The sequence below is a fragment of the Halichoerus grypus genome, chromosome 7, assembly GCF_964656455.1.
Source record: "Halichoerus grypus chromosome 7, mHalGry1.hap1.1, whole genome shotgun sequence".
NCBI lineage: Eukaryota > Metazoa > Chordata > Mammalia > Carnivora > Phocidae > Halichoerus > Halichoerus grypus.
In genome coordinates this window covers 66,166,323-66,192,760 of record NC_135718.1, presented here as the reverse complement: position 1 = coordinate 66,192,760, position 26,438 = coordinate 66,166,323, and the positions used below count along the sequence as shown (strand labels likewise).

The window sequence follows — 26,438 nt, the reverse complement described above, 5'->3', positions numbered from 1 at the left end:
AGATGTGATAGTACTACAAGTTTTCTCCTTTGTAAAACTGTATGTATGGTGATGCCATTTACTGGGATAGGGAATAATAGAGATGTTACTATTGTTGTGGTTGTTAGTTTGCAAAAAGGATGTGTGGCAGTTTTTAATGTATTCATTCTAGATGTCTTTATATTATCCAAGTAAAGGTCAGATTAGGAGAGCAGAGAAAAACCAGAGGCAGAAGATATACATTTGGGTGTTACCAGTGTAAGTGAAAATGAACCAATTAAGAACAAAAGACACTGCTTAGGAAGAAACAGAAAGAAAAAAGAAGGAGTAAAATGGAACTGAGCAGAATACCTCAACATTTAAAGAATAAACAGAAAGAAATGAGCTGGTAAAGAAGACTGCAAAGTGGTCTTAGGAAACACCCAGGAGAGGGTGTCATGAACACTAAGAGAAAAAGTTTTAAGGAGGACTTAGCTTTGAAAGCTGCTTTTCAAAGTAAAGTGAGTAATGAAAAATGTCATTTGGACCTAGTAACAGTGAAGATTGTTAAGGTCTTTAGGGACCTCAGTAAGGAGCAAATCTGGAGGGATGATCAAACAGAAGCCAGACTGGAATAAGTTTAAGAATATTGAATGGAGGGGTGCCTAGGTGGCTCAGTCCGTTAAGCGTCCGACTCTTGATTTTGGCTCAGGTCATGATCTCAGGGTCATGAGATCGAGCCCTGTGTCAGGCTCCGAGTTCAGCACAGAGTCAGCTTGAGATTCTCTCTCTCCCTCTCTCTTTCCCTCTGCCCTTCCCCCCACTTGCAGGATGCACACGCGCGCTCTTTCTTTCAAATAAATAAATAAAATCTTTTTTTAAAAAAATAAAAGAACACTGAGTGGAAACGCAATAGAAATAACTAGTTCAGTTGTGAAGGGGAGGCAAGTCAAGTCCACTGCTGGAGAGCAGAGCACAGTAAAGGCAGGTTTTGAGGTTTTGTTACTGAAAACATTGAGTAATTTGAACATATTCAAAACAAAGTTAAAGAGTCAGTAGATAGAGACAGAAGTTGAAGATATAAGAAAAACAAGAGAGAATCAATAGTATTAGGTTCCTGAAGAGGTGGTAGGACTGAGGTCCAGAGGACACAGGGAAGGGCTACGCTTAGACTAGAGGATGAAAAATTCTTCAATGTGACAGGAAGAAATAAGAGGGAATGAACGTACTTGCAGGTTAGGTATGTACATCTGTTAGCAGAAAATTAAAGGAAATCCTGTCTGATAGCTTTTATTTTTTCTGAAGCGGAAGGCAAATTCATCTGCTAAGAGTGAGAAGGAAAGTGGGAGGGTGAGAGATCTGACAACAGTGAAGGTTTAAATAGTTGCCCAGTTATAGTCCTGTGGGATATTTATTCCTTGTTTAACATGATTCCATTATCCTTTTTTTTCTTACCATATACCCACAATTAATTATAGTTTTCTAAAATGAAATAACTGTACAACATTTCTTTGGTTTTATTTATAATCAGAATACCAAATTCAACTGTGCTGTTATTACCATCACATTAACAATTCATCTATAATACTTCTGTATTACAGTTTAAAAGTCAAAAGGAACACCTATATATATCATCTTACATGATGAATTTCAAAACTGGCCATTATGCTTATATAGGTAAGCAATCATTTATCATATATACAAATTTTACCTCCATACATCTAGAAGGCATACCATTTATTCAGAGGATTTTATTCCACATTACTTAACTGTGGCATACTGTTTGCAAAGACGGCCTCAACAAGCCTTCCCATCCTTGTGTGCACTGCCATTTATATTGTGACTTCCCTATTCCCACCATCAGAAGCAGAGTCTATTTCTCTTCCCTATCAATATGGGCTGGCCCTGTGATATACTTTGTCCTACAGATGTGACATCAAATGACTTCCTAATGTAGATTTCAAGAGACCTTATAGCTCTCAATCTTGCCTTCTTGGAATATTAAGAAGCTCCAGCTAGCTTTCTGGAACATGAGAGATCACAGGGAAAAAGGCCCAGGCAACAGTACGATCTCCCAGACATGACAGTGAGGTCATTTTAGACCATCTAGCACTAGCTGAGTCATCAAATGAGCATAGCCATATGAGGGACCCTAAGTGAGATCAGCAAATTGTCTACTTGAGCCCAACTCAAACTGTCAACCTACAGAATCATGAGCAAATAAAACAACTGTTTTAAAATAAAGTCTGAAGAAATAACCTAATTTTAAATTTCCCTTTTCTATTTTAAAAATACAGAAAAAACTGAATATATAAACTTAATTACTTTTCTCATGGAAAAATCATAAATAATATCACATTTACTTATCACATTATTTTGCACCTAAACTAAAGCTTCTTTAAAACAAAATTACCAGAGTCACGGTCTTGTGGTTCAGCCATTCATTCATTAATTATATACTATGTGTCAGAATAACTCCAGACACTGACCATATATTAGTGAACAAAGGAGACTAAAATCCCTGCCTGCATTGGGGAGATATGGACAACCCAAATCCAAAATATATTATCTTCTAATATGTAAGTATTATAATAACATCTATATTTTTCAAGGGAGGAACATGTAAAGAGAAATGTTACCAATAATCACTCTTACCCTCATGCCAAGCACCAAGAACCCAATCTCTTCCATTAATGGGTACTTGCTGACCTGTTGCTTAATCTTCTCAGATGAGGCAAAAGGATCATAACTCTTTCGCCCTATCTTTACATCCATTATACAGGGCTTATTAAATTTATGGGTCACATCTTCCAGTTTTAAGTATAAATCTGTTATTAAAGAAAAACCTTAATTAGTAATAAGCAAACATATTACTACCCAAATAACTGCCAGGGGAAAACAAAATGAGGAATCTTAAAACTTAGAAAAAAATTAAAATAAATCCAGAGTCAATAATTATTATTACTCCATCTGAAAAAACAAAATGACCAACAAATTTATAACAAGTATAAATATCACAGAGAAACTCTTGCAGGAAGTGATTAAATAATATTCAATCATAAGCAAAAGGATGAGATAGATATAAGGTTTCTAAGGACATTAAAATGAGATTATTTCAAAAGCTGTTTCAGAATGCATTCCCCTTTTGAATACATTTTATGTCATCTGTGCCTTAGCAGATCTCTTAGTATTTTAATAATTCTTAAAAATCTTCATTTAAAATTAGTAATAGGAATAAATCCTTCCCACAGAGTACACAACAGAAGTATAGTTTAAGAAATGTAAATCAATCTAAATTATGGTCACTGCCAAATATATATTCTAGTCTTACTAGTCGCAAAAGAAAAATAAATATCTTGCTTAGAATATAAGCATTCATCAAAAGCTCATCTGTAAACTACTTTGGCATCCTGCATACATCTTCCCACAGAAAACTATTATAAATGGAGATTCAAGTAAAAGATTATAAAAGTTCCAGTTATTATATACTGAAGCTGAACTAATTACAGCTTAGCTTGAAAGTAAAGTCTAGGTACACTGACAGAAATTCTCTCTTTACTTGATGGAAGGAAGGAAGGAAAGGAAGAAGGAAATTCTCTCTTTACTTGATGAAAGAATCTTCCCAAAGTTCTGATTGAGATCATAACTTTCAGTTATGAATATGTGAAGCATTTCTCTCAAAAACTTTTTCTCAAAAACAGAAAAGATTTTATCTGCTTTTTACCAAAGTAGCAAAGTTAGAGAAGGTATGTATTTTCTATGAATTAAAAAAAAGGCCACCAGAGAAAAAAGAAGACTTACCCTCTTTTCCTTTACCTTGACCCACCAAGCATAGTTATTAAATTACAACAAAGAAGTCTGTGTTGAACTAAAAGTGAGAACAAACCTGGTAGAGCTTATGAAAGTTTTAAGCCCCTCAGATTTAAGGGGCATAAATCTTTTCCTTGAGATAAGAAATAAAGAGGTAAGTTTTATTCCTTAATCAAGAAGATGGGGGCAAGGTCATGATTTTGTAGAACTAGGTGAAGTCAAGCCCAAATATGACAAAAAACTACACCCTAAGAAACCAGCACTGGCACACAGGAAGAAGTATGACACATTTTAAAAAAGGACTCTCACAAACAGACATGTTCAACAAGAGAAAACAAAAGGTCTGGACACAGACATAGGACTGTTGACAGTGAAAGGTAATGGCACAGTGGGAATATCCTGATCAAGAAATTGGAACCCACCCAAGCTTCTGTGCTTTAAAAGATAACCACAGGATGGGGTGAGAAGATGGGGAAGAAAGCAGCACAGAACAGTCCCCTTCATATTCTCTCCTCCCATCTCCAGCTACCTTGAGCGAAAGTAAAGGAAACAGATCCATCATTTTCCTATAGCTGTGTAAAAATTTCAGTAACAAGGTTTATATTTCAAATATCAGAAAAGACTAATTAGAACCTAGTACAGTAAATCACTGACATTCACAAGTGTATCATTAATTTCTATAACTCAAGAGACCCCAAAAGTCTTCCTGAGGTGAGGCGATGTATGGGAGTATAAAGACAGTGAGTGAACTTAGCTAAGTATCATAGCATCTTTACCTCAGCGTAGGGTTATTATTTTCTACTTGCCAATGTGGTAGTGATTAAAAACAAACAATAAACTGTTTTTTGGTAATAAGATAGAGATGCCAGAAGTGAGAGTAGATTACAAATCTTAATATAAAATCTCTATTTCCTCCTCCCCTCTTGGGAAGGAGGAAAATACAAATGCAAGTCCCATATATAGTAGGAATACAATAAATGTTTGCTGAATGAATGAATGTTTGCTTTTCTCATTTCTACTGCCCAGCGGGACTTTGGGTTTGGCCTCACTAACACTATAAGAACTGAGTCGTTCCTTCAGTAAACAGGCCTGAGCTTCTTGGCTTTTATTTGACATTTATTTCAACTAGCCAAATGTGTTTTTCTTTACTTTACCTTACTTTCAGGTTCTTGATATGTGATATATGACTTGAATTACCAAATAACTGCTAAATTATTAATAGCTTTAAGTAAATACCCCTTAAATTAAGGCCTACTGAGTTGGCTTAGTGTTTTTCTTTTAGTCCCCTGGCCTTGATATTTTTTTTAAGTGAAATTAAGAATTTGAGACTATAATTTCTATCCTTCCCTCTAAGTTGTAAAAATAAACATCAAAACCTGCTTTAGAGATGCAGACTTTTAAGGCTATAATGTCATATATCTAGCAGTTTGCCACAAGTGCTTTTGAATGAAATAGGTAAATAGGAAAATGGGGCATGATCTGAGCACTGAAACCTTTACTGATTTTTTTTTTTTACAGGTTGTTATCACTAGATATAAGTCTGAATACTAATTCTCTCTGAAAAATGCTATTAGCAAATTATTTCGCTAGCATAGAGCTTCATTCAAAGTAGGTCAATCTTGAGATTCAGTAATTTAAATGCTCAAAGGCATTTTACTACAGGGGAGTTTCAATTGTAAGGCAATGCCGCAGACTGGATAACAAAGGACACTTTTTCAGCGAGGCCCCTCTGGGTATAGAATGGAGCAGTATTTTTAATTTTCAGGTAAACAGAAAATATATTCTAAAACTCATCCAAAAAATCGGATGGACTAAGAGTAAGATAAATATTCTATGTGGAATAGTTTTAAGTCTCTTCTGACCAAGGTCAAGGAAATAAACTACTTTAATATGATGTTTGGAAAATAATTACGATATGATTATTTAATATGATGTAACTTGCAAGATATGACTTTGAATGAAGAGAGGTGATTTTTACATATATATGCATATACATGTGTATATTTGTATGTTGTATACATCATAAATACTGAAAGAATAATAACTAGATTTACTTTTTTAAATTCTGAAAAGTTCTATTTAGGACAACAGATTCTGATAAAGCCAGTCTGCTAGAGGTCAAAGGACTGGCATTTGTGAAACTCAGATCTAAGGAGATATTCTGTAAAGGCTACTCTTGGTTTTTGTATAATAAATAAAAGGACATCTACTTTTCATAAATACGTGGAGCTCATTACAAGAGGTCACACTGACTAGACATATAGTTAAGTTTAAGAGGCTTTGGCTATAAGAGATAAATCTATTGTTTATTAATTTATGAGAAGTATACACAGAATTTCTATAGTTCATTAATTTTTTGAGGTAAAGATCATGAAAATAACTACCAGGTATTCAGAAATACACCACTTCATGCTGTTCTAAGCAGATTACTAAGTAAGATTTCTCAGTGGCTTTACCAATGACATGGTTAGCGTGCTCAAAATATTTATATACTTCATGCTGTTGATGACCGTGTAAGATTACCCAAGGTTATTACGGCTGAAGGAAGCTTTCTATTTTAAATATATTTTCTAATTAAATATGTATAATTAAATATAATTACCTTTAATATAAATTAAATATAATACTTACATTGTTTTGTAATACATTAAGCACAAAAAATTCCTATAGCAAATTTTCTACTGCTGGAATATATTCCTGACACTCTAAGAAAGAGGCGGAAAATTCCCAGTATCAAAAGAGAAAAAAATAGAAACATTTGAAATACTGTGGAAAAACTGAAAGACCTACATATAACTAAACAGTAAAGATAATTAGTTCCTTAGACTTATTTAGATGCTCTTACTGAATATTACTGATTGTATAAATTATGAGACTATAGGTTCCAAGTTTCATCAAATTCTTCCTCACCATCTCTAGAAAGTCTACTAGGTATTGATTACCGTCTTCATTTCTGAACCTCTCAAAAAAGAGAAAAGGCCAGATGAGGAGCCCCATTCCAACTATGAAGCCATATGGAAAAACAGACAAGGCCTTGCTTCTGCTTTCCACTGCAATCATCGGTCATTTCTAAAAGCAAGATAAACTGAAAGTAGAAAGAATTATAGGTAGAGACCTTGAGCCTCCAAATTTGACATAAGTGTGAAGGAGAGAACAGACATGTATGACAGCTTATTTCAGTGCATGCTTCCTAAAATTTGACTAGTAGCTAGATCCAGAAACCTAACAATTAACAGGCTGCCGGAGATTACATTTAAAAACTCTAAATTTGCTCAAACCCACTTGAAGATATACCTTTCTATCTCCCTAAATAACTATCAATAAAAGGCTTTTGATAGTACATGTACTGGGCATCTATGTTTATACAGATACAGATGAGATTTAATATATATAACTAACTCAAAATCTTCAAAGATAATTCACAAATGTTTTAACTTAAAAAAAAATCCATTGGTCATGTTCTAAAATTAGTTAATAGTGATGATTGTACAACTCTATGAATATACTAAAAAATACTGAATTGTATACTTTAAATGAGTGGCTTTTATGATACATCACATATCTTAAAGCTATCATAAAAAAATCAAAAGAAAAAACCTTATTGGTCAGGACATTCTTATGCTTCACTGAAGTTACAATAATTTGCTAAGCAAATTTGCAGTACTTTCTACATTTTACTACTCTGGGTTATAAGAACTATGTCAAGCTTTATAAGACTACCGTGAGCACCTAAAAAACATGCCCGGGGTGGGGGTGGGGGGGTGGGGAAGGCCAGTTATTCCTATGTAAAATACAGTAATGCAAATCACAGTGTTCTAAAATCTAAGAAAATATTTGGTTTCATGATATATTTATATTTATTTCATTATCAAAAGGATAAAAATAGAAAAATGATCCCATGAATTCTCTAGTAAAATCAAAGCTAAACACGTGCATAGTGCAACAATTTTTGTCTAATTTCCTCCAGAGCTAAAAAATTGAAAAGGAATTAGGAAATCCCCTGAGGCAATTGTTGGTATTACTGAACCATTCTGTACACATATACTTTTTTATTCCTGTCCTTTTCCCCCTTTTATTTACATTTTCTCCTCTCTCCTCTCATTTTCCTCACTTCATCTTCTTATCCCAGTAGCACCAATTTCTCCATTTATAGTCAAATAAGAATATTAGAATTTTCAAGGCCTTCTTAAGTAACATGCATCCTCTCAAATCTATATGGTATTATTTTCAATTTTTGGAAGAAAAGGTAGAGTTCAAGAAGGTTAATGAGTTAACCAACTTCATAAAATTCGGAAAAAATCAAGGTAAAAAGCAAGTCTTTTGACTTCAAACTTACTGCTCTTTCTGTTTTAGCATAGATGTCCCTCTATTTAGTACTGAAAACCAAAAAGGTTGTCGATTGCTAGCAGGTCCTTGATTTTTAAATCATATGCTAGTAATTCCAAACTATAAAATGTTATTTTTAATTGAAATACTTCTCTCACCTAGATTCTTTCTGTATACTCTACTTTTCAAAATAATGATGCTGTTTGAGTATGGAGGTTCCTCAAAAAGTTGAAAATAGAGCTACCCTACGACCCAGCAATTGCCCTACTGGATATTTACCCCAAAGATACAAATGTAGGGATCCGAAGCGGCACATGCACCCCAATGTTTATAGCAGCGATGTCCACAATAGCCAAACTATGGAAAGAGCCTAGATGTCCATCAACAGACGAATGGATAAAGAAGATGTGGTATATATATACAATGGAATAAAATCTTGCCATTTGCAACGACATGGATGGAACTAGAGAGTATATGCTAAGCGAAATAAGTCAATCAGAGAAAGATAAGTATCATATGATCTCACTGAAATGAAGAATTTGAGAAACAAGACAGAGGATAAAAGGGAAGGGAGGGAAAAATGAAACAAGATGAAACCAGAGAGGAAGACAAACCATAAGAGACTCTTAATCTCAGGAAACAAACTGAGGGTTGCTGGAGTGGAGGGGGGTGGGAGGGATGGGGTGGCTGGGTGATGGACACTGGGGAGGGTATGTGCTATGGCGAGCGCTGTGAATTGTGTAAGACTGTTGAATCACAGACCTGTACCCCTGAAACAAATAATACATTATATGTTAATAAAAAAATTAAAAGAAAAATAATGATACTGTTTGCTTATTCTACCCCTTCCTAACAATGTTTTTAAACTGAGTATTTACTTATCTAGATGTCTAATCTAGTACCATCCTCAGCAACCTTCATTAATCTTTCACTGTCACTTTACTGATAAGTATTGATCTGCTCAAAATTAAACAGCAACCAGTAGCAAAATTTAATGGAATCCAGTTATCTTATGTTACAATGGAAACCTCTACAAAGTAAAGGTGATCATAAAGATTTGTGAAATAATTTAAGTAATGTGCTGATCTGAATCAGGGATATACTGTATATTTGGGATGAAAAGACAAAGAAAGAAAAAGAAGGAAGGGAAAGAGAAAGGAAAGAAAGGAAAAAGAAGAAAGAAAGAAGGAGGGAGGAAGAAAAGAGAAAAGCTCACTCTTTTTTTTTTTTTTCATATTACTGAAATACAGGAGAATCCTAAATACCCGGGGAATCATAGATTTACTATTACTTAACTGAGGATACTCAGGGAGATACCATGATTCCCTACAAATGACAGTTCCACACCTAGTAAGTGAGTATTAGAAAAACAACTGATGAACAAGCCCAAGCTGGAGCCCCTTCTCTCCCTGTTCTCAAAATGCAGTTCAAGTACCATCTACAGCAAAAAAAGTGTAGCTTTTTTTTTTTAACAAGCAAATCACTAAACTCCAACATTGATCTGCATAATAAAAAAACTGGGAGTTGAGCCTAATAATTTACATTTTAACAAGCCTCTGGGTTATTCTCAAACTCAGTCAAGTTTGAAACTCTTCACCCATTCATGAACCTTCTTCAATCATTAAGTAGTCATGCTACTTGTTTACTTAATCCTGTCTGCTCTGTCAAAGGCTTTGAAAAGGCAAATACTCCTTCAAGTATTCATTAAGAAAGAGATGCTGTGCCCTTACATAGATCATTTTGTCCTTTAACCATGAAACTTAGCGGTATTTTTTTAAAAGATTGCAATTTTTTTTTTAAGGGGGAGGGGAGCAGAGGCAGAAGGAGAGAGAATCTTAAGCAGGCTCCAAGCCCAGCACGGAGCTCAATCTCACAACCCTGAGATCATGACCTGAAATCAAGAGTCAGATGCTTAACCAACTGAACCACCCAGACACCCCTAAAAGATTGCAATTTAAAGCAAGGAGATACAGAGGGAGTTACGTAAAGAAAATATTTTTCTTGATTTTCCTACTCAAAATGGAAAAAGAAATTGCCCAATAAATTAGGAAAAAAGAACATCTATAAATTAACACAGTATTAAGTACATAGATTTTTGTATTCAATTATAACAAATTGGTCATTAATTTTTTTTAAGACATTTATTTTAAAGAGAGAGAAAGAGTGTGCACATGTGAATGGAGGATGGGGGGGAAAGGGCAGAGGGAGAGGAAGGGAGAGAGGGAGAGAAGCAGACTTCCTGCTGACCACAGAGCCAACAGGGGGCCGGATCTTATGATCCTGAGATCATGACCTAAGCCCATATCAAGAGTTGGACGCTCAACTGACTGAGCCACCCAGGTGCTCCATGGGTCATTAATGTTATACACCATTTAAGAAACTGGGTATGAAAAACAAAAGTAGGGGTGCCTGGGTGGCTCAGCCAGTTAAACATCTGCCTTCAGCTCAGGTCATGATCTCAGGTGTCTGGGATGGAGCTCCCTGCTCAATGGGGAGTCTGCTTCTCCCTCTCCCACTGCTGCCCCCTCCAACCGCTCATGCTCGCTCTCTCACTTTCTCTCTCTCTCTCTCAAATAAAATCTTAAAAAAAAAAAAAAGTATTAGTAAAATTTCCTTAATGAAGTAGAGAAAAGACTAGAAAGAAAAACACATATATTCTGTCTGTATAAAACTAGGCTTAATTTTATATAAAGCCTTTTAAAGATTTTATTTATTTATTTGAGAGAGAGAGAATGAGAGAGAGAGCACATAAGAGGGGGGAGGGTCAGAGGGAGAAGCAGACTCCCTGCTGAGCAGGGAGCCCGATGCGGGACTTGATCCAGGGACTCCAGGATCATGACCTGAGCCGAAGGCAGTCGCTTAATGAACTGAGCCACCCAGGCGCCCTATATAAAGCCTTTTAAACAGCCACTCTCAGGTCATGATCTCAGGGTCCTGGAATCGAGTCCCGCGTCAGGCTCCCCTGCTCAGTGGGGAGTCTGTTTCTCCCTCTGCCTGCCGCTTCCCCTGCTTGTGAACTGTCTCTCTCTCAAAAAAAAAAAGTAAATAAAATCTTAAAAAAAAGTAAAAAAATAAAATAAAAAGCCACTCTCATGAATTAATAGTAAAGGATGAATTTTTAAGAAAAGATTACCGTTCGGTGCTGTGGGAGGCGACCAAATGCCATAATATTTTGGCAAATATTTTCGTAGCTCTAAAAGAATTCCATCAGTACAGTCAGCAGCATAAACCTGAAACAAAGAGAAATATAACATTTGCATGATAGTTTCTTATAATGCTTTACAATTGCCCGACACATTTCTCAAATAAAACAATACTGTTGAATCATAATTTATCTCGTGTGAGTTTCAATTGGAAATACATTTGGAAGCAAAAAAAAAAGATTATTGTGTGTCTCCAACAAAAAAGTATGTATTGTTTAGAGCACATTTTTCTTGGTTATCTAATTCTAGCCTTTCACTGTCCTTGAACTATTTTACAACTAAGTAAGTTGTAGATAAAACTTTCAGCAAATGCAAAATAACTCTTGTCCATAGAAATGTAAATAAATTCTGTCCAGAAGAGGTGCAACTCACTTCCTTCCACCTTCCACCACCCCTCATGGGAGGGCAGAATATATATATTTATTTCAACTTCCCTTTATTCCTTATAAATTTGTGCTTCTTTGGCTTCTCTTTTGAACCAGTTTCAATATCTGCTTGGTTCCCTCATTATACAATGAGTTTAACAAAATCTTTAACATATATTTATTTTATATCTGTAAGGGAGTTATGATTTTTTTTAAAGATTTTATTTATTTGACAGAGAGAGAGAGAACAAGTAGGGGGGGTAGCAGAGGGAGAGGGAGAAGCAGGCTCCCCGCTGAGCAGGGAGCCCAATGCGGGGCTCGATCTCAGGACCCTAGGATCACGACCTGAGCTGAAGGCAGATGCTTAACCAACTGAGCCACCTAGGCACTTGGGAGTTAGGATTTTACCTTTAAAAAATTATCCTTTAACTCAATGTAAGTCTAATTATTGCTCATTTAATTCCTTGATTTATAACCAGTAATAATTCTAGAAAATACTAGAAATGTTCACATATCCTGAACTAGATTCTCAGTTTTTTTCCTAGAAGAGGGCAAGAAAATATTTTTGGTTTAAAAACAACTTGTAAGGCATGTTATCCAATGAATTCTCACAATATGGTCTACCTAATTATCCAAAATCATTAAAGTTCACTGGTATAAAATGCTTACGAAATCTTAGTGTTACAATTCTATTTGTCAAGCCATATTCATGTCAAGTAGTTACACATAAAACAGAATTCTACAGAATAAACTCAAGTGTGACAGAATCTATGTGATACACTGTATTTCCCAGCTTTCACTATTGAAATGTGAGAAGTGATATTTATTAGTCACTTCTAGACTTAAGAGAAGGGTATACCTTATCATCCCTTTGTTCCTGGCATAACATCAGTGACGGCAGAGTGTTCATGATGACATAAGAACAGGATGGAGGAACCAAGTATATCTCTATGTACTTGAAGTCCATGATATATTTGTAAGTAAAAAAGATAAAAGAACTGGAAGAGTATATATAAGAGGGAAACTTTCTCTTCTTACTTTAAATATTTTTTGGGGGGGTGATAAAAAAAAACCTTTCTAACTAGAGAAATGTAGGATAAAATATAATAAACATTTTCTTAAATGCTTAGCTGAGCTCCCAAGGAAGAGAAAAGGAAACTCATAGGGTTCTAAAATAAAGAGGGAACCAAAAGAGTTAAACTGAGCAGTGAAGTTTGGGCTTCATAAAGGTCCACTCTGAAGACTTGAACCAAAGGATCTCTGAATTTAGGGACTCAGCATAGATGAAGAGAGAGTTACTATACTGAAACAGGGAGAGTAAATGAAAATCTAACTACTGAAAAGTAAAAACCCTGTCATCCTCTCCCTTCCCCTACCATTACACTCTAAAAATGCTGGGGGCCAAATTGATCAAGAAAAAGATAGAAGCAGCAAATAAACAAGTAATATTAGGAATATAAAAAAAGTCATATATAATCCAACTATATTTTATTATCACATTGACAAAAGATATTAAAAAACTGAATCAGTGGTTAAAAATATATCCCTTCCCAGGGGCACACCGGTAGCTCAGTAGGTTAAGCATCTGACTCTTAGATTCAGCTCAGGTCCTGATCTCATGCCTCATGAGATCAAGCCCTGTGTCCGGCTCCATGTTCAGCAGGAGTCTGCTTTGATAGTCTCTCCCTCTGCCCCTTCTCCTGCTCACACTTTCTCTCTCTCTCAGATAAATAAATAAATCTTAAGAAAAAAATCCTTTTCCAGGAAAGAAGGAACGAAATGAAAAAAAAAAAAGGATAGGGCAGAAGACATGAACAGACACTTCTCAAAAGAAGACATACAAATGGCTAACAGACACATGAAAAAATGTTCATCATCATTAGCCGTCAGGGAAATTCAAATCAAAACCACATTGAGATACCACCTTACACCAATTAGAATGGCAAAAATTGACAAGGCAAGAAAACAATTGTTGGAGAGGTTGTGGAGAAAGGGGAACCCTCTTACACTATTGGTGGGAATGCAAGTTGGTACAGCCACTTTGGAAAAAAGTGTGGAGGTTCCTCAAAAAACTAAAAACAGAGCTACCCTATGACCCAGCAATTGCACTACTGGGTATTTACCCCAAAGACACAGAGGTAAGAAGGGCCATATGCACCCCAATGTTCATAGCAGCAATGTCCACAATAGCCAAACTGTGGAAAGAGCCAAGATGCCCTTCAACAGACAAATGGATAAAGATGTGGCCCATATATAAAATGGAATATTACTGAGCCATCAGAAAGAATGAATACCCAACTTTTGCATCAACATGGATGGGACTGGAAGAGATCATGTTAAGTGAAATAAGTCAAGCAGAGAAGAGTCAATTATCATATGGTTTCACTTATTTGTGGCATATAAGGAATAGCATGGAGGACATTAGGAGAAGGAAGGGAAAAATGAAGGGGGGGAATCGGAGGGGGAGACAAACCATGAGAGACTATGGACTCCAAGAAACAAATTGAGGGTTTTAGAGGGGAGGGGGGTGATGGGGTGGGTTAGCCTGGTGATGGGTATTAGGGAGGGCATGTATTGTGTGGAGCACGGGGTGTTATACACAAACAATGAATTATGGAACACTACATAAAAAACTAATGATGTACTGTATGGTGACTAACATAACATAATAAAATAAAAAAAGAAAAAAAGAAAGGAAAAAAGACAGACAGCTGGCTACACTGATGATTTACAGTTAAGTTCTATCAAGCCCTTAAGGAACAAATCCTTATCTGATACAAATTCTTCCATGAAATAGAAAAAGAAATGCCCCTCGGCTCATTTTATGAAGATATAAGAAACCTGATATCAAAACCAGACAAGGAAAATATGTGAAGAAAATAATAATTCAATCTCATTTTTGAGAATAGGTGGAAAAAATATTAAATAAAACACTAGCAAACAAAATTCAGTAATGCATATTATTAAAAAAATTAGGGGCGCCTGGGTGGCTCAGTCGTTAAGCGTCTGCCTTCAGCTCAGGTCATGATCTCAGAGTCCTGGAATCCGGCCCCGCGTCGGGCTCTCTGCTCAGCGGAAAGCCTGCTTCTCCCTCTCCCACTCCCCCTGCTTGTGTTCCCTCTCTCACTGTGTCTCTCTCTGTCAAATAAATAAATAAAATCTTTAAAAAAAAAAAAAAATTAAAAGGACATGTAAAAGTAGGTTTTACTCCAAAAATGAAAGGTGATAATAGATTAGAAATCTATTATGGTATTTACATCAACAGATTAAAAGAGGAAACTCATAAAATTATTTCAATAGATACAGAAAAGATAGCCGAAAAATATTCAATACCCATTCATGTCTTAAAAAGTTTCTTGAAATAAAAATAGAAAGGATGCTGTGTATCTTTCCCTTTTTCCAAGAAGCTAACTTTAATCAACTGCATCAGTGGTCATCTCTTGTCCTCCTGCCATTGTCTCTTAATGGTACAAGACAGTGGAGGGTAGGAAAAGGGTTAAGGTCAGGTTATTTACTTCTCTAATTCCCTCCTTCTCAGTTCATACCTTCTTGTAAAGTTACCTTCCCTGAGTTCTAGTTACCACTCCCTTTCTTTGCCCTTTCAGGCCCAGGGATGGTATAGCATTATCTCTTGCAGGTGGCCTTAAACTGTGACCACACCTTTGTAAACAGTCCTTTTATTAAACTGACACAGGGCACCATTTGTTTCTTGACAGAGTCTTGACTCACACAGAAGGCAATTTCCTTAACCTGGGAAGAAGTATCTATCAAAGAAACAAGAGAGAAAGCCATACTTAAAAGGAGAAATATTAGAAGCACTTCGTGAAATGAGAGGAAGATACCCTCCCTCCCATCATTGCTTCTATTCATCAATGAACTGGAAGTACTTGAAAGAAATATATGGATTCAAAAGGAACAACAACAACAAAAAACCCTTCCAATCACAGTAGCTTTAACTGTCTACATAGGAAACAATTAGAACTGTTAGAGTTCAATAAGATAAAAGAAATACAAATATCTATTTCATTCCTGTATATTAGCAATCATTGGGAAACTTAATTCAAAAAAATATTATTTACAATAGAAACAAAAAATGAGGTACCAAGAATAAATTGAACAAATTACGTACAAGACTTTTACAGAATATAAAATACATTCTTCAAAAAAGAGGCTATGTGTAGCAGTTAAAAGCACATATTCAAGAGCTAGACTGCATACATTCAAATCCAGGGACCATCATTAACTATCTGAATGATCTTGATCAGATTATTTCAACTAATCATGCCTTCATATGCACATATATAAAATGAGGATAATATAGTACCTAACTCACAGGTTTTTGTGAAGATCAAACAAGTTAATACTGGAAAAGCATTTATAGTAGTACTTGTTTTTTGTTTTGGCTTGTACTTGTTGTCTCTAAAATAAGTAAATAAATCTTTAAAAGAAAAAAGAACACTATGCTAAACAAAACAAGCTAGCATATTGTATAACTCCATTTATACGAAATATCCTGAATAGGTAAATCCATAGAAAGCAGATTAATGGTTGCCAGGGATGGCTTAACAGGTACAAGGTTTTCTTTTGTGTGATGAAAATGTTTTGTAACTAGACAGAGTTGATGGGTTGAAAACACTGTGAATGTACTAAAAAGTATTCCTAGTCATAGAGTTAATTAGATGTTAAGTATGCCCTTTCCCCCTCCCCAAATTTGGAGATTCACAGTACACATTAGCATATTTAAGGTTCCAAAACAATCCTGTAGTAAAAATAAAAACACTTATTTAAACTCAGCACTTCTGAGAAATACAAATGGGCTCTCAGTTAAGGGGGGTTTTTAAACTGTAGGTCAAAATCCATTAATTAAAATCAATTTAGCAGCTCAGAATAAGGATCTTTCAAAAATGAAGTAGAGGAGCGTCTGGGTGGCTCAGTCGTTAAGCGTCTGCCTTCGGCTCAGATCATGATCCCGGGGTCCTGGGATCGAGCCCCGCATCAGGCTCCCTGCTCTGCGGGAGGCCTGCTTCTCCCTCTCCCACTCCCCCTGCTTGTGTTCCCTCTCTTGCTATGTCTCTGTCAAATAAATAATAATAATAAAAAAAAATGAAGTAGAGTAGGGGCACCTGGATGGCTTAGTCAGTTGGGCTGCTGACTCTTGATTTCAGCTCAGGTCATGATCTCAGGGTCATGATGGAGCCCCAAGTTGGGCTCCTCACTCACGGGAGTCTGTTAGAGATCCTCTCCCTCTGCCCTTCCCTCTCCCCCTGCTCATGTGCACGTGCTCTCTAAAATAAATAAATAAAATTTAAAAAATGAAGTACAGTGGGAAAATACTAGACTGTATCAATAAAGATAAGCACTGTATTCCATAAAGCTTTTGTTTCAGTCACATAAACAATACACCAGGACATGCTGTCAAATGTATTTCTTACCTACTCATCAGAAACTATGAAAAACTCTTTGAATACAATGAAACAAATCTTATCTTACTTACCATATTATAGAATTCCAGCTCCCTTGGACCCCTTGGAGGTGGCTGTAACTGTTTCAAAACTGTGCCATCTGGATGTTGCAGGATGCCTACAAAACAAAAATCAGCTATTTTTTAATGCGTCGATAATAGTATACCTTGCATCACAGGGTTAGATGTGTTCCTAAAGTTACAGATAAACCACTTTCATAAAAATTTTAACATTTAACCAATATATTTCAGTGCTTGTTATACGCAAAGCACCAGAAAACAAACTCTGAAGTGTGGTTTTATTGTCTCAAACTACTATTCCCCTTAGAGCCCGCTCAGACTTTCTAATAAATTTAGAATGTATTTCTAAATTTTATAGAAATTCTTCAGTAATGGTCTTCAGGGAGAAAGTAATTTATAGTTAAACAAGAAGTTAAAAGCAGTAGTGTAAACTGATTCCACTCTTGTAAACAGAAAAAAACATACATGTTAAAAGTGGTACTATATGAACTTCCTATTTTGTAACTTTTTTATAAGTTTCTCTCATTTACTACAAGAAAGCACCTAAAATTTTTCCTGATTCAAATGCATAGCCACTGGGAAAAGTGGGGACTGAAATCAGACACCAAGCCTGAAGCAGGAAGGGGCAACTTCTCATAATCAGCCCACTCAAAGGAGCAGCCTTTTCCTAAAGCCATCACATATGTACTAGCACTGGCTGTGTCCCTACACCATGAAGACTGATTACCAAATTTATATGTTAAAACCTTAAATTTTCAAATACTGAGATTTCACAAAATCATGTGTTAGAACACAATAGGACTCAAATAAGTATCATAAGGAGAAAAGAGAATAGGTCAGAAAAAATTTCTGGACTTCTACTTTCACCTAAGATACAGAAACCTAAAAACCCCATCCTAAGACTCAGGGTCATAGGGCCTACCTAATATTGAAGCTGGACCAAGACAACAAGAAACACCTCCTACAGCCTTGCATCAGGCTAGTAATCACCAAGTAATAAGCAACAGTAATCTACATTTGGAGAAAAGGCATGAACATGGAGAAAAACTATCTCTGAAGCATGAGTGCACGAGGAAGACATAAAGCAGAGGGTTAAACAGGAATGTTGAGAAAAATCCTCTGGCAAATCAACCCCACTCTAAACAAAAGATTACAAAAGAAAAATTTCAAGCCTGTGGTGCACTGAAGGTGTTATTAGTCTGCTCCAGCTTCCATAACAAAATACTGTAGACCAAGTGGCTTAAACAACAAAAATTTATTTTCTCACAATTCTAGAGGCTAGAAGTCACAGATCAAGATGACAGCCTATTCAGCTCCTGGTGCGAGTTTTCTTCCGGGCTTGTAGACAGCTGCCTTCTCATTTTGTCCACACATGGTGGAGACAGTGACAGAGAAAAGATATTCTCTCATGTCTCTTTTTATAAGGACACTCATCCTTTTGGATCAGGCCCACCCTTATGCCCTCATTAATCTTAATTACTTCCATAAAGACCCTCTCCAAATACAATCATATTGAAGGTTGTTCTTTCAGTGTATGAATTTGGGGCAACACAACATACAGTTCGTAACAGAAAGTAAGTATAACAACAAAATTCAAACTTGGCTCTATTCCTGACTAGATTGGCTGAATCACCAACACTAACTGCCTAGCAGAAGAGGTGCATTCATTTTGGTCATAAATACTGTTTGCCTTCAGTCTCACATGTGATGTCCAGAATTTAATACAAAATTACAAGACATATGAAAAGGCAAGGGAAAAAAACACTACCAAAAGAAGATGCAACATACAGAACAGTTTCAGAGATGACACAAATGTCAAAATTATCAAAGGAACTTAAAATAACCACAACTAACATGTTAAAGATTATAATAGAAAAGGTAAATAACATACAAGCAATGATGGGGAATTTTAGCACAGAAATTATAAGGGTCAAACGGAATGTTAGAAGTGAAAAAGGGAGTGGCACCTGGGTGGCTTAGTCCGTTAAGTGTCTGCCTTCAGCTCAGGTCATGATCCCAGTGTCCTGGGATCCAGTCCCACACCAGGCTCCCTGCTCAGTGGGGAGTCTGCTCCCCTCTCTCCCTCTGCCCCTCCCCTGGCTTGTGCTCTCTCCTCTCTTGCTCACTCTCTCTCTCAAAGAAATAAATTAATTAAATTTTAAAAAAAGAAATGAAAAAGAGAGTTAAGAGACAAAAACATGCTTTCTATGCGCTAATCAGTAGACAAAATATAGAAGAGGAAGGAATCAGGGAATTTGATGACAGGTTAACAGAAATTACCCAAACTGAAACACAAACAGGAAAAAAAAAAAGAGTGGAAAAAATTAGAAGAGAGCATCTAAGATCTGTGGAATAATATCAAACATTTAAGATAACTATTAGAATCCTAGAAAAAATAAAAGGCACACTCATGTTCACTGCAGCCATTATTCACAATAGCTAATAAGTGGAAGTAACCTAAATGTCCATCAACAGATGAAAAATTTAAAAAATGTAGTATATACGTATAATGGAATATTTTTCAGCCTTAAAAAAAATTCTTCATTCGGAACCTTGAGGGCATATGTTACGTGAAATGAGACAGTCACAGAAGTACAAATACTGCATGATTCCACTTATATAAGGTATCTAAAGTAGTCAAACTCTTAGAAACAGCAATTACAATGCTGGTTTCCAGGTCCTACAGGGAGGGAGAGGGGGATTTGTTGTTCAAGAAATATAGAGTTTCACTTTTGCAAGATGAAAAAGTTCTAAGAGATACGTTGCACAAAAATGTTTGTATAGTTAACACTACTACAAAGTATACTTAAAATAATTACTATGGTAAATTTAATGTTGTGTGTTTTACCACAATGAAAAAATTATGTAGTTAGTGGGATTACAACTATGTAAAATAAATCATGTTAAAATTTCTATCTGTGGTTTGAACATTCTAGGTAATTTTTACTTCTTTTGTAACTTTTTCCAGAAGTTTCTATGATAAACACACTGCTTTTACTATTAGAAAAAATACATGACATGAGAAATTCAAATATGTTAAAATGATTACATATTCTATATAATCTCAATTATGTAAACAAGTTATTGAAAAAGATGAAGGGAAAAAATTTTTAAATGACAGAAAGGGTAGGAGGAAATACTTGACAAGACAATGTCTAAAATGTTCTAAAACTAATGAAAAACCTAAAAACACAGAGCCAGGGAATTCTAAATAGGATAGAAAATACAAACTCCTAGACATTTTAAATATAAAGACACAGATGAGTTAAAAATAAAAGGATGGGAAAAAAGACTACACTAGCAAGTACCATTCATAAGAAAGTTAACATATTACCATATATCAGACTATGTTAATATTAGACATAGAACTCAAGAAAAAGGAATGTTATCTTATGTAAAAAGGGACATTTCATAATGATAAGTCAATTCATTTAGACACAGCAATCCTAAATGTGTGTACCTAATAAGAGCTGCAAAATACATGAAATAAAAACTGACAGAACTGAGAAGACAGACAAACACGCACTCTCTCAATAATTGATAAAACAAGCATACAAAACATTAATAGTGACACATAAAACCAAACAACAGTATCAAACAACTTAACCACACTGACACTTACAGAATGCTCTATCTAACAGAATATACATTTTTTCATGTACAAATGGAACATTTACCAAGATTGACCATGTACTGAATAAATTTAAAAGGATTGAATATTCTCTGCCCATAATGGAAATAACAAGATATTTGGGAAAATACCAAATAGATGAGAAGTAAACACACTTGTAATTAATCCATGGATCAAAATTCACAAGGGAAATTAAAAAATAGTTTTAACTAAATGATAATGAAAACTAACATAACAAAATTTGTGAAATGCACCTGAAGTACTGCTTAGTACTTACAGGAAAATGAGTAGTTTTAAATGCTTGTATTAGAAAAAAGAAAAAAAAAAGGTTCCAACTTAAGATGCTAGGAAAAAGTAATATATTAACCCAAAATAAGTGGAAAGACTGGAGCGAATAAAAACAAAAACAGTAAGAATGGACACCAGAAAAAAAAAAAAATCAATGAAAAAGTTTCTCTGAGATCAATAAAACTGATAAAACTCTAGCTAGATGGATCAAGAAAAAAACATAAATTCATTATTAAGAATAAATGAAAGATGGGATATCACTATAAATGCTATAATAAGCATTAAAGGCATAAGACCATTATGAACTTCATACCAATAAATCCAACTTAAATAAAACGAATAAATTCCTTTACACATAAATTATTAAAACACAAAAAGTAGAAAATCTGAGTTGCCCCATGTCCATGAAGAACACTAAATTCATAATTTTAAATATCTTGAGATAATTGAGATAATTGTAGATAATAATCCAACTTAAATAAAACGAATAAATTCCTTTACACATAAATTATTAAAACACAAGAAGTAGAAAATCTGAGTTGCCCTATGTCCATGAAGAACACTAAATTCATAATTTTAAATATCTTGAGATAATTGTAGAAAATGGGTTCAACAGTAAATTCTATGAAACATTTACAGAAAAAGGTAACAGCACTCTTACCAAATTTTTTCAGAAAACAGGAAAGTGGGGAACATTTCCCCACTAATTTTATGAAACCAGCATATTTTTTTAAAAAACCCCAACAAAGACTTAAACAAAAATTATAGACAATTATCTCAAATGAACATAGTCATAAAAATATTTAATGAAACATCAGTAAACCTAATCCAGCAATATATACAGGATAATTTATCATGACCATGTGGACTAATTCCAGGAAAGCAAAGTTGGTTTAAATATTTCAATATGAGTAAATATATTGATGTTTTGGGTAAGACAGAATTCTCAATGAGAAAGAAGAGATGTATAAATATAGAACAGGGGAAGGTAAAGAACAACCCTGTGGTATTAGGTTTAAATTATAGGTATAAGTATGAACTCAACTTTTAAAAAATGTGAAATTCTGTATATTTTTTTTTTTTTTAGATTTTATTTATTTGTCAGAGAGATAGAGAGAGCACAAGCAGGGGGAGCGGCAGGCAGAGGAAGAGGGAGAAGCAGACTCCCCGCTGAGCAGGGAGCCTGATGTGGGACCTCGATCCCAGGACCCTGAGATCATGACCTGAGCCTAAGGTAGACACTTAACCAACTGAGCCACCCAGGTGTCCCTGAAATTACAGATTTCTTAGTCTAATCTGCTGAAAGGACAAACAGCAACCACACCCAAGGAGCAATGAGTATACCTGGTGCCCATACTTTGGTTTTTAAATACCATTTATCCCTAAAGGAACCAGGTTCTTGAAGAAAAATAAGCTTGTTCCAGGGCTGGAACAGAGAAAGTACAAGATAAACACAGAACATCTTTTTATGCTGAAACTGAGAAAACGCTTTAAAAGAAAAATGGGAAATGCTGAAAAGATCAAGGAGCCAGCTTAAAGAAGCTCCCACTGCCCAAATTTGGGACAATCTGAGCATCAAAATAAGCAGTAACAATAATGGATAAGACCCATCGACTGAAGTCTTCAAAATCCTTATGATGAAAGAAAGCAAGAGAGAGAAGGGAAATCTACAATTCCCTAAAGTAGAATGCCAACTAACAAATTTAACAGGAATGACAGAGTTAGAAATCAGTAGTTTCAATTCATACAGTGAACTGAACTACCATTTTGCAACTACCATAGTAGTAGGTTGGTCAAATACTGTCAATGGATGTTTGTAATGCTGGGTGAAAACTCTGATGAGGAGCAGGATTTTAACAGTGTCAAATAGTCTCTTTATTCCTCTCAAATTACTTAATTATAATAGGAAAAATGAAAACTTTACAGTGGAAAACTTGGAACGTATCACCTAACCAGGTGATCAAAGTCATGTAACCAGTAATGCAACTGACATCCTGTGCTTAATGATATGATGCTTCAAGAACACAATACAACGCATACAGTATTCTGACCAAAAATGCATTAATCTGAATCTAATCATAGGAATCTGACAAATATAAAAGATATTCTAAAAAAGCCATGCTTATACTCTTCAAATATTTCATAGTTATGAAATATAAAGAAAAAAATGAAAAACTGCTCCAAATGACAGGTAACTAAAGAGTCCTAACAACTAAATGCAGCGTGCAGTCTTGGATGGGGGGGTTATTGCTATGAAGGATATTACAGAAAAAAATAACAAAAGCCTAATGTTAAATATTCTCAATTTGATCATTTTACCATGGTTAGGTAAGAAAATGTTCTCATTTTTAGGAGTTACTTAATTATTTAGAGGAAAAGGGGTCATGATGTCTGCAATTTAATCTTAAGTGGTTCTGCAAAATCATTATCAAGTATAGAGAGTGATAAAGCAAATGTGGCAAAATATTAATAACAGGTAAACCTGGGTGAATGGTGTACATTAGTTGATTATACTATTCTTGCAACTTTTAAGTTTGAAATTTTTCCAAAATAAAATAAAAATTCTTTTAAAAAAGGCAGTACAATTTACAGTAGCATCAAATACTTAGGGAAAATCTAGTGATTGCTGTGTAAGATCTCTACACTGAAAACTATGACTAAGAGAAATTTAAGAAGGCCTAAATAAATGGAAAGATCTACTAGGTTCATGTATTGGAAGACACAAGTATTATAGAGAAATCAATTTTCACTGAAGCACCCTAAAGACTCAAAGCAGACACAAAAATCTCAATTTTCTTGGGAAAAATTACAAGTTGATTTAAAATCTATATGGAAATGCAAAGGACCAGAAATCATCTCAAAAAAGAGAACAGGATGCTTACATTACCATACATCAAGATTCAAGTCCTCACTGAATTAAGACAATGAGATATTACTGCTATGATAAACAAATCAATGAAAATAAATACAAGTCCAAAAGCAAATCCAGGAAACTGAAAAAACTGGGGTATATATGCACATTGGAGTACAACTGAGCTGTTAAAAAGGATGAGGAAGCACTCTATGAATTGAAACCACTGATTTCTAAGATAAGTTTAAAATGTGAAGTGCAAAACAGTATATATAGCATACTACTTTTTGTGTCAGAAAGAAAGAAAAATATGAAAATTTATTTAGATCTGCTTATTTTTGCAACAAGTAACTTAGCAAGGATAAATCAGAAAACAATGAAATTGGTTACCTACAGGGGATGTTGAGAAATGGGTAAAGTGACAGAGAATGGCGTGACACTTCTGATACACCTCTCTGTAAAGTTTTGAGTTTTGGAAGCATGTTAATTTTATAAGCATTCAAAAATATATAATTAAATAAAAATGAAAGGAGGGAACTGAACTTAAACAGAAATGAATCCAACTGCTTTTCAAATAAATAATATTACCTTACAGAAGAGGGGGTAAAAATAACCAAACCAAACCAAACCAAACCAAACGAAATCCAAAAAACCGTAATCCAATAGCTTTTGAAGAGTTCCCAACCACATACCCTTAGTATAAGGGAATCTCTCTTGAATTCTTTATTCTAGGTTTGTTTTCTGCAGTAGCACGGGTATAGAAATTCTGAAAATTACAGGAACAAGCAAAACAAACAAGCAAACCAAAAAACCCACACACACAAAAAACATTAACAATGTTGGGAGCCAGGGTTCTCACTGAGGTAGATGGGAAATACAAATTTAGAATCAGGAAAGGAAAGGAAAGGAAGAACTCTGTGGTGCTGGAATGAAATCGGAAATATCAGTATGAAATTATGATTTCTAAATATTTATACATTCTTCTCAGTTATGTTCTTTGAAAAGGCCAGGAAGCAATAACACTCCAATGGTAATAAGCACATCTAGCACCCAGATCTTGGTTTCAAAATACCATTTTCCACTGAAAATGAACCAGGGCTTCTGGGAGCAATTGCTGGTTCTAGAATTGGGAAAGGAAAGTGTAAGTCTAAAATAACTTGTGACAGAAAGGAAGGAAGTGCTCCCACTCACCAAATCTGGGACAATTTGAACACCAAAATAAATATGTTCTATAATGGGTCATAACACTTTATAAAATAAGAATCCATGGGTCCAAACTATTAATAAAAAAGGAAATATATAGGAGTAAAGGGAGGGCTATTTCTTAGAATGCTGACTGTTAAATAGAGGTAGTGATAGAACTGGGGAGAAAAATCACAATTTTTCAACTTTCAGAGTAAAGACTGCTTCAGGCAAAAATTATCAATAAATGCCAAATCTAGGGGTAAAGTGTGATGAGGATCTGGATATATCCATGATCTCAAAGTGTCTCTCCACAAACAGCTTATTAGTTGCAAAGTGAAAAATATTAACTACATACTGGAGAAGCCAGGCCACAACTGGACCAGATGATCAAAATTAATATCACTAATAATGGGCAGATGGACACTGTAGGCCTCCAGATGTGATACCTTGAGGAGAACACACTTGTATAATCCAGTCAGAAATGCATCACCAGAATCTTACCATAACAACCCATCAGAAATCCAAATTAAAGAATATTTCATAAAATAACTAGCCTGTACTCTTAAAAAATGACAATGTCATAGAAGATAAAGGCTGAGGAGCTGTCACAAATTAAAGGATTCTAAGAGACATGACAACTAAATGCAATAAATGATCCTGAACTAAATCCTGGACTGAGAAAAACAAATATGACAAAAGCCATTATTGGAACAGCTGACAAAATTAGAATATGGATTATAGATTAGATAAAAGCATTGTATCACTGTTAAATTTCCTATATTTGATAAATGTGCCATGGTTACAGAAATACACACTGACGTATTACTGTGTAAAGGGACAAGATATATGCAACCTATCCTCAAATAGTTCCCCCAAAATAAATAATATGCATAGAGAAAGAAATTCCACAAAATGTTAAGTTCTCTGTATTGTCCTTGCAACTTTTCTGTAAGTCTGAAATTATTTTAAGTCAATTAGTTTCAGAACATATTTAATAAAATAGACCACAGCCAAAATAGACAATACCAGTTTAAATCCTTCTTTTACCCAGACTACCTCATTTCTATATACTTAGTTAGATCAGGAAACACACACCAGATTCCAACTATTTGTTTGAAACTTTAAGGAATTTTGAAAGAAATTAATGGTACATGTTAAATAATAAAACAAAAAAAGGATTTCATGCTAACTTTGGTGAGCTTTGGGAATTTAAATCGACCGCAACCACACTTTTGTGAAACCTCCCTATAGAAAATGTTGCACAATGTGTAAGGTATACTATAATGTAAAAAAATGTTTAATACATTTATAATAGCAAAAAAATAGTGAAAATATAAAA

General features: G+C 34.9%; 1 protein-coding gene across 1 annotated transcript in view; it reads right to left on the bottom strand.

Annotated features, from left to right (window-relative positions):
- IPMK (inositol polyphosphate multikinase) overlaps positions 1 to 26,438 on the bottom strand; it is a 45,587-nt gene that overhangs the window by 15,780 nt on the left and 3,369 nt on the right. The window contains exons 3-5 of the mRNA XM_036078145.2: positions 17,157 to 17,242; positions 11,228 to 11,324; positions 2,614 to 2,786 (exon numbers count right to left, since the gene is read on the bottom strand). Of these exons, the coding sequence (XP_035934038.1) occupies positions 2,614 to 2,786; positions 11,228 to 11,324; positions 17,157 to 17,242 (356 nt within the window). The remainder of the gene's footprint in view (positions 1 to 2,613; positions 2,787 to 11,227; positions 11,325 to 17,156; positions 17,243 to 26,438) is intronic.